Below are 15,770 nucleotides of genomic sequence, written 5' to 3'. Positions count from 1 at the left end.
TTAAAAAGTACTGCATGAATATGGTTTCTATAAATTGACTTAGAAATAAATTATCTAAAGTAGCCCCCAACCAAGGTATTCTCTGGTACATTTTTAAAACTCATGGCTCTCAAATCATTTTAAATATTCTGTGTATTTGTTTTATACTTATTGTGTCTTAGCTTTCTAAAACATAAGTTCAAAGGGAGCAGAGACCTGATCAAACTCTTTCACCCCATATGTCCCCAATTCTTAGAAAACAAAAGAGGAGCTAATGAAAACTGCTGAAAGAATAAAATCATAAGAAGTAGCTAGCTCTCCATTTACATCTAGGACATTGAAGGACTAAATATCAGACATTTTTAAAAGTATACTCATTCCTTGGCTCTTAGAGCCCTTACCAAGCATGGTGTGTGAGATGGGGAAGGTGATGGTGGGCTGGCCTGTCATCCTCCAGCGGCTACAGAGGTAGGAGAGATCTGTCCTGAGCATTTCCACTATCATCTTGTTGTCCAGAGCCAGGTAGAACTGTTGCTGGTCTATAAACTGAGGAAAAAAATAATACTTCAGAACAATTTGGTCTCATAACTATGAAATAATATTTTAAAAATACATATTCAGAAGGCTATATAAGATGTCATTGAAGCAATGATATTCCCAAATTTAATGCCTAATAAGTCCCAAACAAAGTATGTGGTGGTCAATCAGCAAATACAACGTTTCTGACACTTTTAAAGTGCTCCTGTTTAGAAAGTTTTTTCAAATATATATTTTTATTTAAACCTATAACCACCTGACAAGTGTTTTTCTTCCTTTAATAAATACAAAATAAAGCCAAGAAACAATATATGGAATAGCAAAGTCATATGGCTAGCAAATTGCAAATTCAGAAACAGTGCAGGATCCTCTACTTTTGTGTCTGTATGCATCTCAGCTATACTATTTCACAAGATGAGAAATGGAAAGTCTATACTTTCCAGAAAAATTTTCCCCTCCCCAGACACACAACTAGGGCTTGCTATTGTGATGTAGTTAAGAAACATCATGCTAACAATATATATATACTCACAACTTACAATATTGATATTTTTGTTTAGAAGATTAAAATTTCCATGCCCATAAAAAGACCCCTCCCCCAAATAAAGGAAACACATTAATTTAGTAGCTGAATAAAAAACATTGTATTTTATTTATAAAGGACAAATACAACCTTATTTTAACTTTTAAAAATAAGGGGAACTTTGTAAGTAACCCTTGTAAAATCCTGCAACACCCAGGACTACTCTTGGTAATCACAATCACTTGGATCACTTGGCATAACCGTGGTGCAAGTTTGATTTAGTTCAACTCAACAAATATTTATCAAGCAATTTAATATGTGCAAGGCCTTGTGGAACTCTTTGATACTTATCCCAATTCCAGTAAATACATTATTTCTGCAATGTTTCTTTCTTTTTCAACATTTTATTAGTTGTTGATGAACCTTTATTTTATTTATTTATTTACATGTTGTGCTGAGAATTGAACCCAGTGCCTCAGGTGTGGGGCCAGCACTCTACCACTGAGCCACAACCCCAGATCCATTGTTTTTTTCTTAATTTCTATTCATCTCAATGCACGTTCCCACTTATTTCACCCACCTGGGGAGTGAAAGTAAAGATAGTTTTCCGAATGTCATAGAGTTTTGAAGTTCCGAGTACTCCCATGAGTCTATAGGGTCGTCCGCTGAGTTTCATTCTACTGTTGCATCCTGACATAAAATTAAGAAATGGTCAAGATATTTTAGTGCACAAATTAAAGCAGGAAGCCTGTTTAAACACACACATCTTTGAGTTGAAGATGTCTTCCTTTTACAATTTAGCATTCTGAGATCAAAATTAATCTTATAATAATTGATGTTTATGTTAAATATACTCAAATTTCTTTAGTCCTCCAAAAGGCTGTCATTAAATCAATACTCTTACAAAGAGGAAATTATTAAATTTTTCATGCAGATTTTCCTGTATAACACAGGATAATACTATACACATTACTCTTAAATTTCTTTCCCACAAAATACATAGTGAATATATTGTCATGTCAGTACTGACAAAATTTCCAATACTTTTTTATTTTTTGAACTTTTTTTTTGAGTCTTTGATATTTGCCCTTACTTTATCCTAAGTACTGAACTACAAAAATATGCTACAGTTTTAGAGTTCATTTATTCTTTGGAGGCCAGTACCAAAGAACTGTCAATGTCTTGATCATATTCCAGGGCCTACTTAGTAAATCACACAATTTACCTGAACGTGGTTTTGCAACTAGATTTAGCCACTTCTCCTTTCTTTTTCATTACAGTAAAGTATACATAGCATAAAATTTATAATTTTAATAATTTTTGTTGAACTGGGGATCAAAACCAGGGGATCCTCTACCCCTGAGCTATATCTCCAGCCTTCTTTTATCTTTATTTTGAGACAGGGTCTTACTAAATTGCTAACATTGGCCTCAAACTTACCATTTTTTGGCCTCAATTTCCCATGCAGATGGGATTATACGCATGCACCACTGCACCCAGCCCACTTTAATATTTAAATGTACAATTCAGTGGCATTAAATACATTAACATAATTGTTAAATAACTTCCATCTCTAGAACTTTTTATCTTCCCAAACTAAAATTCTATACCCATTAAACAGTAACTTCTCATGTCCTCTTCCTCCCAGGCTCTGAGAACTACCATTCTACCATGTGTTTATGAATTTGAATATTCTAGGTTTATAATTGCCTGATTTGACTTAGCATAATGTCCTCAAGGTTCATCTGTTATAGCACATGCCAGAATTTCCTTCCTTCTTAAAGCTGAATAATATTTCATTCCATGTATATAACACATTTTGTTTATCTATCTATCTACTGATGGACATGGGAATGTAAAACAATGGTTTTAATTTCTCTAAATCCACACCAACACTCATTGTTTTTTTTAGCAAGTCATCATAATGGGTATGTATCTCATTGTGGTTTTGATTTATATTTGTCAAATGATTAGTGTTGTTGAGCATTTCTTATTTCCTTATTGGCCATTTCTATGTCTTTTTATTAAAGAAATGTCTATTCAAGTTCTTTGTTGATTTTTAAAAATCTGGTTGTTATTGTTGAATTGTAGTTCTTCTTAACTTTCTTAACATTTTTGGATAAATTCCCTTATCAGATATGAAATTTATAAATATTTTTTTCTTATTTTGTCGATTGCCTTTTTACTTTGTTGATGGTTTCCTTTGAGGCACAAAAGTTTTATTTTGATGAAGTTCGATTTCTCTATTCTTCTTTTGTTGACTGTGCTTTCAGTATCATATTAATCTAAGAAATTCCTGCTAAATTGAATGTCAAGAAGCATTTCTCCTGTTTCTTCTAAGAATATCATAGTTTTGGGTTTTACATTTGGTCTTTAATACATTTTGAGTTAATTGTACATGGTGTTAGGTTAGGATCTAACTTAATTCTTTTCAAGTGGAATGTAGTTTTCCCAGAACCATTTGTTGAAAAGACTGTCCTTTCTCCATTAAGTGATCTTGGCACCCTTGTTGAAAATAATCTGATCATTTAGGCAAAGGTTTATTTATGTGCTCTCTATTCTATTCCATTGTTCTGTATGTCTATCTGTATGCTAATACTACATTGTTTTGATTGCTGTAGCATGGTAGTATGTTTTGAAGTTAGGAAGCACCAAGTCCTTCAATTTCTTCTTTTTCAAAATGGTCTTGGCCATTTAGGGGGTCCCTTGAGTTTCCATATGAAATTTTTGGGGGGTACCTTGGATTAAACCCAGGGACGCCTAACCACTGAGCCACATCCCCAGCCTTTCTAAAAATATTTTATTAGAGACAAGGTCTCACTGAGTTGCTTAGGGCCTTACTAAGTTGCTGAGGCTGGCTTTGAACTCACAATCCTCCTGCCTCAGCCTCCTGAGCTGCTGATCCACATGAATTTTAGAATGAATTTTTCTATTTTTGCAAAAAAAAAAAAAAAATCTTGTGGCCCTTTTATTTTGGCTTTTTTTTTTGTACTGGGGATGGAACCCAGAGGTACTTTACCACTGAGATACATCTCCAGCCCTTTTCATTTTTTAAAATTTGAGATAGGGTCTTAGTAAGTTGCTTAGGGCCTCACTAAATTGCAGAGGCTGGCCTTGAACTTGGATCCTCCTGCCTCAGCTTTCCAAGCTGCTGGGATTATAGGCTTGTACGATCACACTCAGCTTCTTCTTGTGGCCTTTTAATAGGTATTATATTCAATCTGTTGATAAGTTTGGGTTGTACTGATATCTTAACAATGTTACATGTTCAAATCTATAAATATGAGATGTCTTTCCATTTATTTCTATATTCTTTAATTTTTTTCATCAAGGTCTTATCATTTTCAGTGTACAGATCTTTTACTTCTTTAGTTAAGATTGATTTAAAATATTTTATTCTTTTTGACACTATTGTAAATGGAAGTGTTTTCTTAATTTCCCATTTGAATTGTTTATTGTTAATGTATAGACATGACTTGTGTGTTGATTTTTGTCTTATAACTACTAAGTTTATTAGTTCAATCAATATTTTTGTGTACATGAAAACTTTCAAGTTTTCTTCATATAAGATCACAGATGAATAGAGATAATTTTAATTCTTCCTTGATTATTTGGATGTGATTTATTTCTTTTTCTTGCCTACTTTCTCTAACTGGACCTTTGAATACTATATAGAATAGAAATCTGTGTCTGTTTTGACTGTATTTTTTTTTTTAACTTTTATTCACTTGGTTTACTGGTATGTCTTCTTATACTTTTTCAATGTTAAATACAATGTAAAAAGAATTGTAGGGGCTGGGATGTAGCTCAGTGGCAAAGCATCTGCCTTGCATTTGCAAAGCCCTGGGTTCAATTTTCAGTTAAAAAAAAAGAATTGTAGGGGCTCTGGATGGTATTATTTTTCTCCACAGACAACTTACTTTATTTTGGCAGTCAGATCATCTCAAGCAGATTACCTTAGTCTAATCCGGGGTTCAAAAGGTTTTGTTTAAGGCTTTGTGTTTAAGGCCTTCTAAGAATTGGTCTATTTGTGGTTTTTCCTTACCCCAGCATACTGCCCTCTCCTCAAAGCTTTCACCCAGAATCCAGAGGTGTTCATCCCAGTCCCTTCCACATAAGACGGTCATGAATTGCAATTTTCCTCCCTTCCATAAACTCTCTGCATATTTTCTTGGCTCCTTATTTCAGTCTTAAACAAAGCTTAAGAATTAGTATATGCCTAAAAGGGAAATTGCACGGGGAATGGTAAATTTACTTCTTTGAGGTCGACAGTTTTGGCTTCTCAAATCCTGGCTTTCATAATTATGCTCTGAAGCCTTCTTCACCTTTATTTTTAAAATTCAGACATTGTATTAATTCTCAGTAAGAGGATTAACCCAATACAAGCTATTTCATTATAGCTGGAAGCTGAAAGTCTCTTTTTACTTGTGGCATACTATATCATAATTCTACCATTCTTGTTCATACATAATATGTTCCTTTTAATTTTTCTGTCAAACAAATTGTGCTATAAAGAACACTTCTATAAATGTCATGTAGGATAGATTCCTAGAAGTAAGGATTGTTGACTAAAGGTAGCTATATTAAACTATTTTACAGTTAATGCTAATCTGCCTCTGATTTGTACTACTACCAAGAATGTTGGGAATGTCCATGCTGCCACACAGTCATTACAACTGGATATTACCAATGTTAACTTTTATAAAACTGATGGCAACAAATAATAGTGTTTTTTTGTTTTACCTTAAATTTTCCAAATCATTAGTGAGATTGAAGCTGTGATAACTTTAAAAATCTTTAAAAATGTAAGTACTAGGAAAGGAGAAACAGTGATTGAGAGATAAAACGTAAGATCAGAAGTATAAACAAATACACACAGAGTAAATGAAAGTCATGGCATTTATAAATATTGTATATGTGAACTATTCAATAAATAGTGCTGTAATAAATGGTTAATTATTTTTTTTTGGGGGGGTACCAGGGATTGAACAAGTTAAAACTCTAGCCTAAGAGTTAAATGTAAAATTGTAACCAAAACATAACTAAGAGAAAATGTAGTGAAAATGTAGCTGACTTAGTGAGAAGCTGATCTCTAAGTGTAACAGGAAAGAAAGAAAACAAAAAGAAGAAAATTTTAATATATAAAAACATAAAATTTTATATTTCAAAAGCAAACACAAAATTAAAAGGCAAATAATAAAAGAGCAAAATATAGTGATAACATGTGGAAGACAGTGTCTGCATCTCCAGTATGTACATGTATTTGTGTGTGTGTGTTCCTATATATATAAAATGCATAGAAATCAGAAAGAAACTGACAGTTGTACAGTAGAAAAAAAAGCCAAAAGAATATAAATAGACAATTTTCAAAATAAATTGAAAAAAGACTAATTTATGAAAACATGTTAATCCACCATAAATCCAGAAATTTGAAGAAATTATGCTAACACAAGTAGGAAATTGGAGTACGGTACTTCCCAAAATGTTAACAGGGTTTGTCATATATTGTTATATTGTAAAAACAGAAGGCAAAATCTATTTTTATGACAACATTTTTCTAAAAGTAAGTGTGCTTTATTTTATAAAAGCATATTGGAATCAGGTAAGGTGACACATGCCTGTAATTCCAATAGCTTGGGAGGCTGAAGCAGGAGGATTGTGAGTTCAAAGCCAGCCTCACCATCATAGCAAGGCCCTAAGCAACTCAGCAAGATCCTATCTCTAAATATATATGGATGGGGATGTAGCTCAGTGGTTAAGCACCCCTGGGTTCAATCCCCAGTACTCCCCCCACTAAAAAAAACTTATTGGAAACAAGTACACCAAAATAAAACAGCAACTTCCTTAGAGTATTATAATAATAAGTAGTTTTTATCTCTTTCCTTTGTGCTTTTCTCTATTCCCCAGTTTCCGGAAGTCTATATGTACATATCATCTGGAAATTAGATAGCTTACAACTTATGAAAACGAACAGAACCAGAATACCATATCTATTCTGATGAAACTAGGAGATATATTTGTAATTCTAGAAGGAGTGGAAAATATATCTGATAAAATTGATGTATTTGAATTTAAAGATTTGCAAAAAAAGGCAAGAAAATAAAAGGAAAGTAACAAACTAGGAAATATATATGTTACAAATCTCACTGATATTTGGGCTGGGAATGTAGCTCAGTGGTACAGTGCTTGTTTTTCATGTGGGAGGTCCTAGGTTCAATCCCTAGCTCCACAATAAATCAACAAACAAACAATCTCAATGTTCAAAATGAGTATTATGGGGCTAAAACCAAAATCAAGGTTTTACCAGGATTGATTCCTTTTGGAGATTCTAGGGAAAAAACCATTCCTTGCCTCTTCTAACTTCTAAAGGATGTGGGAATGTACATGTATTTATCTTTGGGTTATAGCCTTATCACACTAATCTCTTGCTCTGTAGTCACATCTCATACTTCTGTAGTCTGATAGCCCTCTGAATGTGTCTTATAAGGACATTGCAATTACACTTAGGGTTCAACTGAGTAATCCGGAATAATATTTCCATCTGGAGTTCTTTAATTTAATTATGCCTGCAAAGTTCCTTTTGCCATATTAGGTAATGTACATAGGTCCTGGGGATCAGTACCTGGATATCTTTGAGGGTCATTCTGTAGTCTTCCACAAATGTAGTTTAGAAATTTTTATATCCTTTTTATTGGTGCTAGACATTGAACATACTAGATATTCACTCTGCTACTGAGGTATCCCCCTAACTTCCATATATTTTAAAATCTAACAATATAGTAGTTTATTGAATTTGAAAAGTAAGTCACTATGTTTAATATTTAAATTAAATAAAAATAAGTACCAATAAAAAGTAAGTATCAGATTAGGGAATTTTAAAAATATTATCAACTAGTTCAGTACATAACAAAGTATAAAAGACCTAAAAATAAGTTTCTTGGTTATTCTTCTGTATGAAATTCATATGTATTTGAAACAGAAATATAGATACCAGGAAAGAGAACAGGTTAATTGAATACACACTTGGAATAAAGATATAATGTTGTCTGAAAGCAGTCATGCCCTGCATACCAAAGGATATCTAAAATTATCACACCTGCTCAAAAAAGAATTAGAAACTCGGACTCCAGATACTTTAAATTCTTCCTCAGATCCAGTTTAATAAAGCACTACAAGGTCAAGATTGGAAAAAACGGAAGGAAATAAGCCTGTATTGAGTAATGCTTTGGTTCTGGCAGGATGGTCAATATCCTTACCTAGACTGGAATAAATGTGGCTGAGAATACGAGCTGGTTGTACTCTGATGGGGTACACCTCAGCAATGGTCTCCACATCAATTCCGTTGTCCTTCAAAATGGCCTTGATTTCTTCTGTTTCAGCAAGAATGGAGACTACAGAAAATAAAGATGAGATCAATAGACAGTTTCATTTCAATAGGAATGTAAAAATCCCCATGGCACATAATTTCTTTTGGAGGTAAAAAAAGGAAAGGAGAGGAAATTAACAGTTATGGAGGAAATAGGTGAAGCAGGTATCATCCTAGGTACTTTAGCAATATTATCTAAATAGGAAAGGGAAAAGATGACTAGAGTATTAGATTGTGCTTTTTGGCTAACTACCTACGTGCTTAGAGAATGACACACTTTGTATTCAAATGGGAAAAATTCATTACGGGGGTTTTTCTTTATAGCTTGGGTAAAAATGGATTCCCCACACTACCCACACTCTTTTGTATCAATACACTTAAGGTCAGAGCCAGGAATGTGAGGGTTATAAAGAACATTCTGATAACAAGTTTTCCTATAGCTATAGAATGAAAGAAAGCTATATGAATTGGGGATAAAGACTGAGTCATCAACATACAGGAGGTATTATAGTTGTGGATTTGTGGGAGGAGGGGTTAGTAATAATAGCAATGACATTTCTCTAGACCCAGAGCCTGCCAAGCCTGGAAAATTCCCTTTTTTTCCATTAACACCAATGTCCCTGAAGTAGTAAGCCTATCCACAAGGCAAGAGGCCAGGTCAACTCCCTGATTCTTCCCAAGTTGAAGTGAAGTGAAGCTTCAGCTGGCTTGAAACATGCCCTCTTCTTCTGCTCCACTAGTACTGTTAGATGTGTTCCATTTAGTTCACAGGGGAAAAACGTACCAGTTGGTGAATTCCAGCTTAATAATATTTTCTTTTGAGCTTTGGGCAAATGCCTGGTTAACAAAATGCTACTTTGTTTTCCTTTGCCATTATCCTTTGTGTATTTTTGTATCTTGGCAACCTCATGCTAATAGGTTGCTGAGGTCTGGGCTAGGATATGTAGGACATGGTGATTAAAGAATCCCTTGAACATAACATCATCTTGATCACTTCGAAATGGAAAACATGAAAATGAAAGAGGAACATGTATAGAGGAAAATGATAACAACTAATAACAGTCTAGGAAAATACATGTATTCAAACATTTGTTCATTAAAAAATACTTACTAACTACCTAAATGAATGAGTTGTGGAGCTGGTGATGTAGCTCAGTTGGTAGAGTGCTTGCCTAGCATGCACAAGGCCCTGGGTTCAATCCCTAGCACCACCGAGAGAGAGAGAGAGAGAGAGAGAGAGAGAGAGAGAGAGAGAGATGACATGGGAGGATATATAGAGAAGAGGACCCAGAATATTAACTTGAGAGATTCTGACATATATAAAGAATGGAAGGATAGAAAATCCTGGGATTGTTGGGCATGATGGCATACAGCTGTAATCCCAGCAACTCGGGAGCCTGAGGTAGGAGGATTATGAGTTCAAAGTCAGCCTCAACAATAGCGAGATGCTAAGCAACTCAGTGAGATCCTGTCTCTAAATAAAATACAAAATAGGGCTGGGGATGTGGCTTAGTGGTTAAGCACCCCTGGGTTCAATACATGGTACCAAAGAAAGAAGGAAGGAAGGAAGGAAAGGAAGGAAGGAAAGCCTGGAGTGGGGGATTCTTGTCTCATGGCTTGTATTTTCTCAGTGGCATAGCAGGTGAGGTCATCTTCTGAAAATGAGGGAAGAAGTAAGGAGGTGAAAAAAGGGAAAAAGTTTGGAATAGGAGGAAGCTGAGAGACAGGAACAAATATTAAGAGTAAGAAGATCAGTACCCTGATGACAGACTCAAGAATGCCAATAGTTAAAGGGCAAGTATAGGAACAGGAAAATTTGAATGGGCAGAAAAGCACTTAATATAGGTTAAAGAAAATCCAAGAGACTATGACATCACAGAAGAGATGAAAATCTAGCATTTCCAGAAATACAAATAATAAATGAAACTGGAAGATCCACTAAGATATGGATTAAAAATATTCCCAAAATTGGCAACACAAAGGTCACTGGTATCTTAAGCAAGAACATGTTCAGAATAAACTAGTCTATAAAGTACTGCAGAATGAATGGAATATAAAAAGGCATAAGTGCAGATGACAAAGGAAGAAACTAGAGGGAGATAAAACACGTCAAATGACTGAAAAACAGAAGAAACAATGGGAGAGTTTGAAGATACTGGAAAATAGTAAGTTTCTTGAGGATGCTGGGGAAGAGGATAAAATCAAGCATCAGAAGGGGGCCTTGGCTTTGAATAGGAGAATAACACCTTTTTTCTGAGATTAGAGAAAAGGAAGCAAGGATGGGTAAAATTGTTGGGGTGGGGAGGGTTGGAGGACTGACAAAGATCAGAATATTAAGTGACTAGAGACATTTAAAGGGAGGTTCACAGCAGTACTTAATACCGTATTAATGCTTAGTGATGTTGGAAAGTCAAGAATCACCTCAAGCTTTCTACCCTAGGAAATGAGGACATTGGTAATGTCATTGAAAGTGATAAGGAAAATAGAAAGATCTGTTTTTCTTGGGAGAGGTAAAAGGATGGGATAAAAACAGAAGATATCAGTTTTGTATTTGAAGTGTAAGTGATAGAGAAGTTTTTTAGGTACTGGAACACAAATTTTTAATATGTTTATAACTTAGCTCAGTGTTTTGTATGGAATAGATAGCTACAAATTTAAGTTGATTTATTTAGCAGTAAAAATAAAAGTTAGGCATACCCTCCAAGGAGGTAATGGTCAGAAGCAACCTTATTATGAAGTAAGTAGTCCCAGCAAATTAACACACAGTATATGTACACACAGAAAGATGAGAGTATGAGATTAAGTACAGAAACAATAGGAGAACATGAAAAGAAAGAAGTATTAGCAGATAAAGCACAGAAAACGGAATTAGAAAGGAAGCAGAGATAAATAGGAGGCTGAAATGTTGTGACAATGAAAAGAGTTTCCAGAAATAAAAAGCATCAAATAATATTTTGAGTCCTCTGATATCATACATTATTCATTTAGGATTAAGATTAACAGTAAGTTTTGAAACAAACAGAACCAAGATCATCATATACTTTTTGAAATCTAACAAATGCAAGATGAAGAAAAAAAGTCATAATTTACTGGCCCCAAGGTCTCTGTCCCTAACCACACCTTGAATATAAAGTTTTACTATTGGGAATAGGAATACACACCTTGAACCACAACATCTGGCTTTGGTACAGTAGAAAATCTACGATTCAGGGGATCAATTTCTCCAGGAGCTAAAAATCCCTAAAAAAAAAAATCAGAAAGATTATTAGGTCCCTAAATCAAAAACAAATAAGCTAATGTTTTAGGGAAAACAACATCATCAGAAATAAAATAAATAAACTTCTTGTATGAATATGTTTGAACTCCCATAATTCACATCCAAATTAATTTTATTTGAAGTTTATTCCTAGTGGTTCCCACAAATCCTTCTCTTGGAAGTAGGCAGGGTATAAATTCTAAATGAACAGAAAGTTTCAGATTACTCCTCCTCTTTCTCTAGATATACATATAATGACACATATTTAGATGATCAGACTCCAGTGTTATGAATATTTTAAGTCATTAGTCCTGCTGTTTCTGCACTTTTTTTCCTGCATCTTCTATGCTTTCTGCTCATTGGAAATCTCGTTTTCCAGTTCTAGGGATCAACCCAGGACCTCTACAACTGACCTACATCCTCAGACTTTTAAAAATTTTATTTTATGTTTTTGTGGTGCTGGGGATTTGAACCCAGGGTCTTGTGCATATGAGGCAAGCATTCCACCAGCTGAGCTATATCCCCAACCCTAAAATTTTATTTTGAGTCAAGGTCTCACTAAATTGTTCAGGCTGGCTCAAATTTATGACCCTCCTGCCTCAGCCTCCCAAGTCGCTGGGATCACAGCTATGTTGCACTGTGTCTGAGTATCAGAAATCATTTGACTTAACTTGAGTTTCTGTCCTTTATGAAATGTGATGAACTCACCTATTTTATTCTTAAGCATATCACTTATCTCCTCCTATTTTCATTACATATAATTTATTCTAACTGAATGATAAGTTTACCAGGCATGGATTACTTTAAACAAAACATTCTTCCCATTATTTGCTCTATTCATGTTCATGTCAACTAAAGATAATCAAACAGCCATGGTCACAAAAAACAAACAAACAAACAAAAACATCTCAGAAAAGAAATACCATATATAAATAGGTCAAAGAGTCTGGCTCAGAAAGGACAGCTTAGGGGGCTGGGGTTGTGGCTCAGTGGTAGACCGCTCACCTAGCATGCTTGAGGCACTGGGTTCGATCCTCAGCACCACATAAAAATGAAATAAAGATATTGTATGTCCACCTACAACTAAAAAATAAATATTAAAAAAAAGAAAGGACAGCTAAGTCCCAGAGCAGATTCTCTAGGAACCTGGTTATATATCACATCAAAATAACCTACAATGGGGAAATATATTTGCTAGTAAATCTGGAAAACTTTGGAGAAAGAAACCCCTTTGTGTAGGTTCAAAATGCTACAAAGAAGCTGAATACAAAGTCAGAAGTGCTTCATTAAAGGCTGCCTCAATAGAATTTGATGTGCGGAACATTTCAAGAGTCCCTTACCAAAAACAACCAAATAAAAAGTCCATAGTGTTCCTACCCAGTTGTCAGGGTGCCTAAAATGATTAGTTCAATTAAAGAAAGAAACATTATGTTGCTTAGAAAGGTTAGCACTTAATCCACTGTCAGTAATTGCTATCTAAGGACAATTGCATTTATTAATCACCAGGCAAGGCACCTAGGAGTTCTGAATGGGAAAAATCCTGGGCTTGATCCTTTAGCATCTCCAAGTACAATGCCAAAGTAGAAAGCCCTGGGTGGCATAAGGAAAATGGTTTCCAAGGAGTACAAGATTTTCATCAAGGGCTGACTGTGCTTCCTACTCTGAAAACTTGGAAGAAAAACTATAATTAAGGCACACTATAAAAGGCAAGACATCCTTCAGATTTAATGAGCCACTCACAAATCTGATTATTAAGGTGACTAAGGCAGAAAAAGGCTGAGTAGCTTAAAGTTTCCCCTTACCTCCGCCATCAAGCTTCCTAAAATGTATAGAGACTGACCCCACATATGAGGCAACTTCCCCATGGGTACTCGGTCCACAGTGTGAGGATTTTGATATTCTTCATCAACCTAAATGAAAACACAAAGAGGCCAGATGAGAGGTAATACAAGGCTTATGATACTAGACCATAAAAGGCTGAGTCTTGATTTTGGCTTTACATAGTAACATATGCAATGCACTGATAAGTGAAGCATTATAACAATAGTCTAGGGCAGTGCTTGCTCCACAAACTGTAATTACCAGAAGAGCTAATTCAAATGGAGATTCTGGTTGAGGTGTGAGGGAGGGCATGACATCTATTTTTGAAAAAGACTCAGGTGATGCTGCTGATATTGCTAGGAGCTTATTCTTCCTTCCAATCCCAACAGAATGCAAGGTTGTATATCTCTTACGATTAGGGCTCTTTAACAAAGAGGAACAATGGTATACCTGATTTGTATTTTGGGAAAATGAAGATAGAACACACTTTGTTATCCAAGCCTGATCTACTCAAATGATCCTGGATTATTGGTCTCAAAGTGGAGAATATCAAAACCTGAGAGTACACACAGAACATCACGCTAGTCCTACCTACTGGTCTCTATGTCATCCTCAGCATTATGGTTTGGTCTCATCCTATCTCCCTGTATAGTAGTGCCATGATTGAGACTCCTTTACCAATTTATTTCTAAAGGAATAAAATCATATTTCTATTGTCTAAAGAAAAACTTATTGAACACTAAAATCAGAAGATAAGCAATTATTTGATGCAAATGAAGCAGTCCTATTGAATTATGCCTCCTCTTCAATCAGTGTTATAGCATTTTCCAACTCACCCTGTCAGGAGGAACACTGTACAGCTCTGGCAGAAGTGGGACTCCATTTTTGCCCTTGATGAGGACTGCTTCAAGAGCCTCTCTATACTCTTGAACCTACAGAGAAAAGAAAGGCAGACAGTTCTTGTAGGTACCTAGGAGAGGCGGTAGCCAAGAGGTACTATTTCAAAGCAGCTTATTAAAGGGAAAGAAAGGGGAATGGTAGTAGATACTTGTTATAGAAAAATATTATTTTAAGACTTTGTATACTTTAATATATTTAATTTCAATAACAGTAGGCATGTGTGATTGAAGCCATCTTACAGGGAAATGCAGGCTCAGAGAGGTTCTGAATTTGTGAAAGATCACAGGGCAAGGAAATGGTTGAGTCCAGAGTTCAACCCAAGTCAGCCTTCTTCCAAAGTCCTGCTTGATTCCATGTGTAGTACTTCAAGTATACCTCCTTGATTTTAGGATGGGTTGGACTTTAAAACTGCATTTTCCTGTGTCAAATTTGGTTTCTAATATGATTAGTTTTGTTCCTTTGCTTAGTAATTTGTTGAAGCCTAGCAATACATAAGATGTAAAAAATAAAAACAAATAGAAACAAACAAATAAGGGCTGGGGGTATAGCTCAGTGACAGAGCACATGCCTAGCATGCATAAGGCCCTGGGTTTGATTCCTGATACTGAAAATTAAAGTTAAAAAACCCTATAATTTATGATAGAAAAATGTACAATCAGTTATTCTATAACATTTGTTATTATAACTAGTGAAAGTGGGGTAATTTGTTCTGATGAATTGGATAGTTTAGGGAACAATTTGAGCAGAACATAAATTTCATGTTTGCTTATATATGGTTTCATCCCAAGAATGCATTCAGCTGCTTAAGAATACACAAAACACACACAGGCACATACCTCAGGAGGACAGTGAACTGTATCCATCCAGATATGCTGTTAAAAATTTCTATCCCATTTCAGATAACCCTTCTTTTACCACTTCATAGCTTACAAACTGTAACCCTTTGATGGTCAACCTGGCCACATGGCTATGAGTATTCCCCACTCTTCCCTCTTTTTAAATTTTTCTTCTTTGTTCTATGTTCTTTTTCTCTAATTTCTCTCATTATTTTCTTGTATTGTTGCATCTCAATTATACAGAATGATAGGTTTCATTGTGGTATATTTGCACATATACTAAAACACAATCTAATCAATTTTACTCCCCAATACTGCTTCCACCATCTTTTTCTTCCTCCCCTCTAGATGTCCTCTCTCCACTCTACTGTTCACCCTCTACTTTCATGGCATCCCCCTTTTTCCACTCCAGTCCATTTATGTTTTTATCTCTGAGAAAAACTGATTGTACCTTGAATTTACAACATGTCTCTATCTGTGAAATTCAAAGAACTCCAGGGATATCTTTTTAAAAAAAATATTATTTGATCTGGGCATGGTGGCACACACCTA

The 15,770-nt window shown here is 35.0% G+C and overlaps 1 protein-coding gene and 1 non-coding gene across 7 annotated transcripts in view; one reads left to right on the top strand and one right to left on the bottom strand.

Annotated features, from left to right (window-relative positions):
- The window catches only part of Phka1 (phosphorylase kinase regulatory subunit alpha 1), a 109,076-nt gene that overhangs the window by 50,553 nt on the left and 42,753 nt on the right, over window positions 1-15,770 (bottom strand). For all 6 annotated transcript variants that reach the window (XM_071606719.1, XM_027920165.2, XM_027920166.2 and 3 more), the window contains 6 exons: window positions 14,319-14,414; window positions 13,464-13,571; window positions 11,567-11,645; window positions 8,296-8,430; window positions 1,620-1,729; window positions 381-525 (listed from right to left, as the gene is read on the bottom strand). In XM_071606719.1, coding sequence (XP_071462820.1) covers window positions 381-525; window positions 1,620-1,729; window positions 8,296-8,430; window positions 11,567-11,645; window positions 13,464-13,571; window positions 14,319-14,414 — 673 coding nt within the window. The remainder of the gene's footprint in view (window positions 1-380; window positions 526-1,619; window positions 1,730-8,295; window positions 8,431-11,566; window positions 11,646-13,463; window positions 13,572-14,318; window positions 14,415-15,770) is intronic.
- On the top strand, window positions 9,547-9,619 carry Trnaa-agc (transfer RNA alanine (anticodon AGC)). The gene has a single exon. It is a non-coding gene; the product is annotated as a tRNA-Ala (tRNA).

This window comes from Marmota flaviventris, chromosome X (assembly GCF_047511675.1).
Source record: "Marmota flaviventris isolate mMarFla1 chromosome X, mMarFla1.hap1, whole genome shotgun sequence".
NCBI lineage: Eukaryota > Metazoa > Chordata > Mammalia > Rodentia > Sciuridae > Marmota > Marmota flaviventris.
Note: the sequence above shows the minus strand (reverse complement) of the source record. Positions and strands in the feature narration are given on the sequence as shown.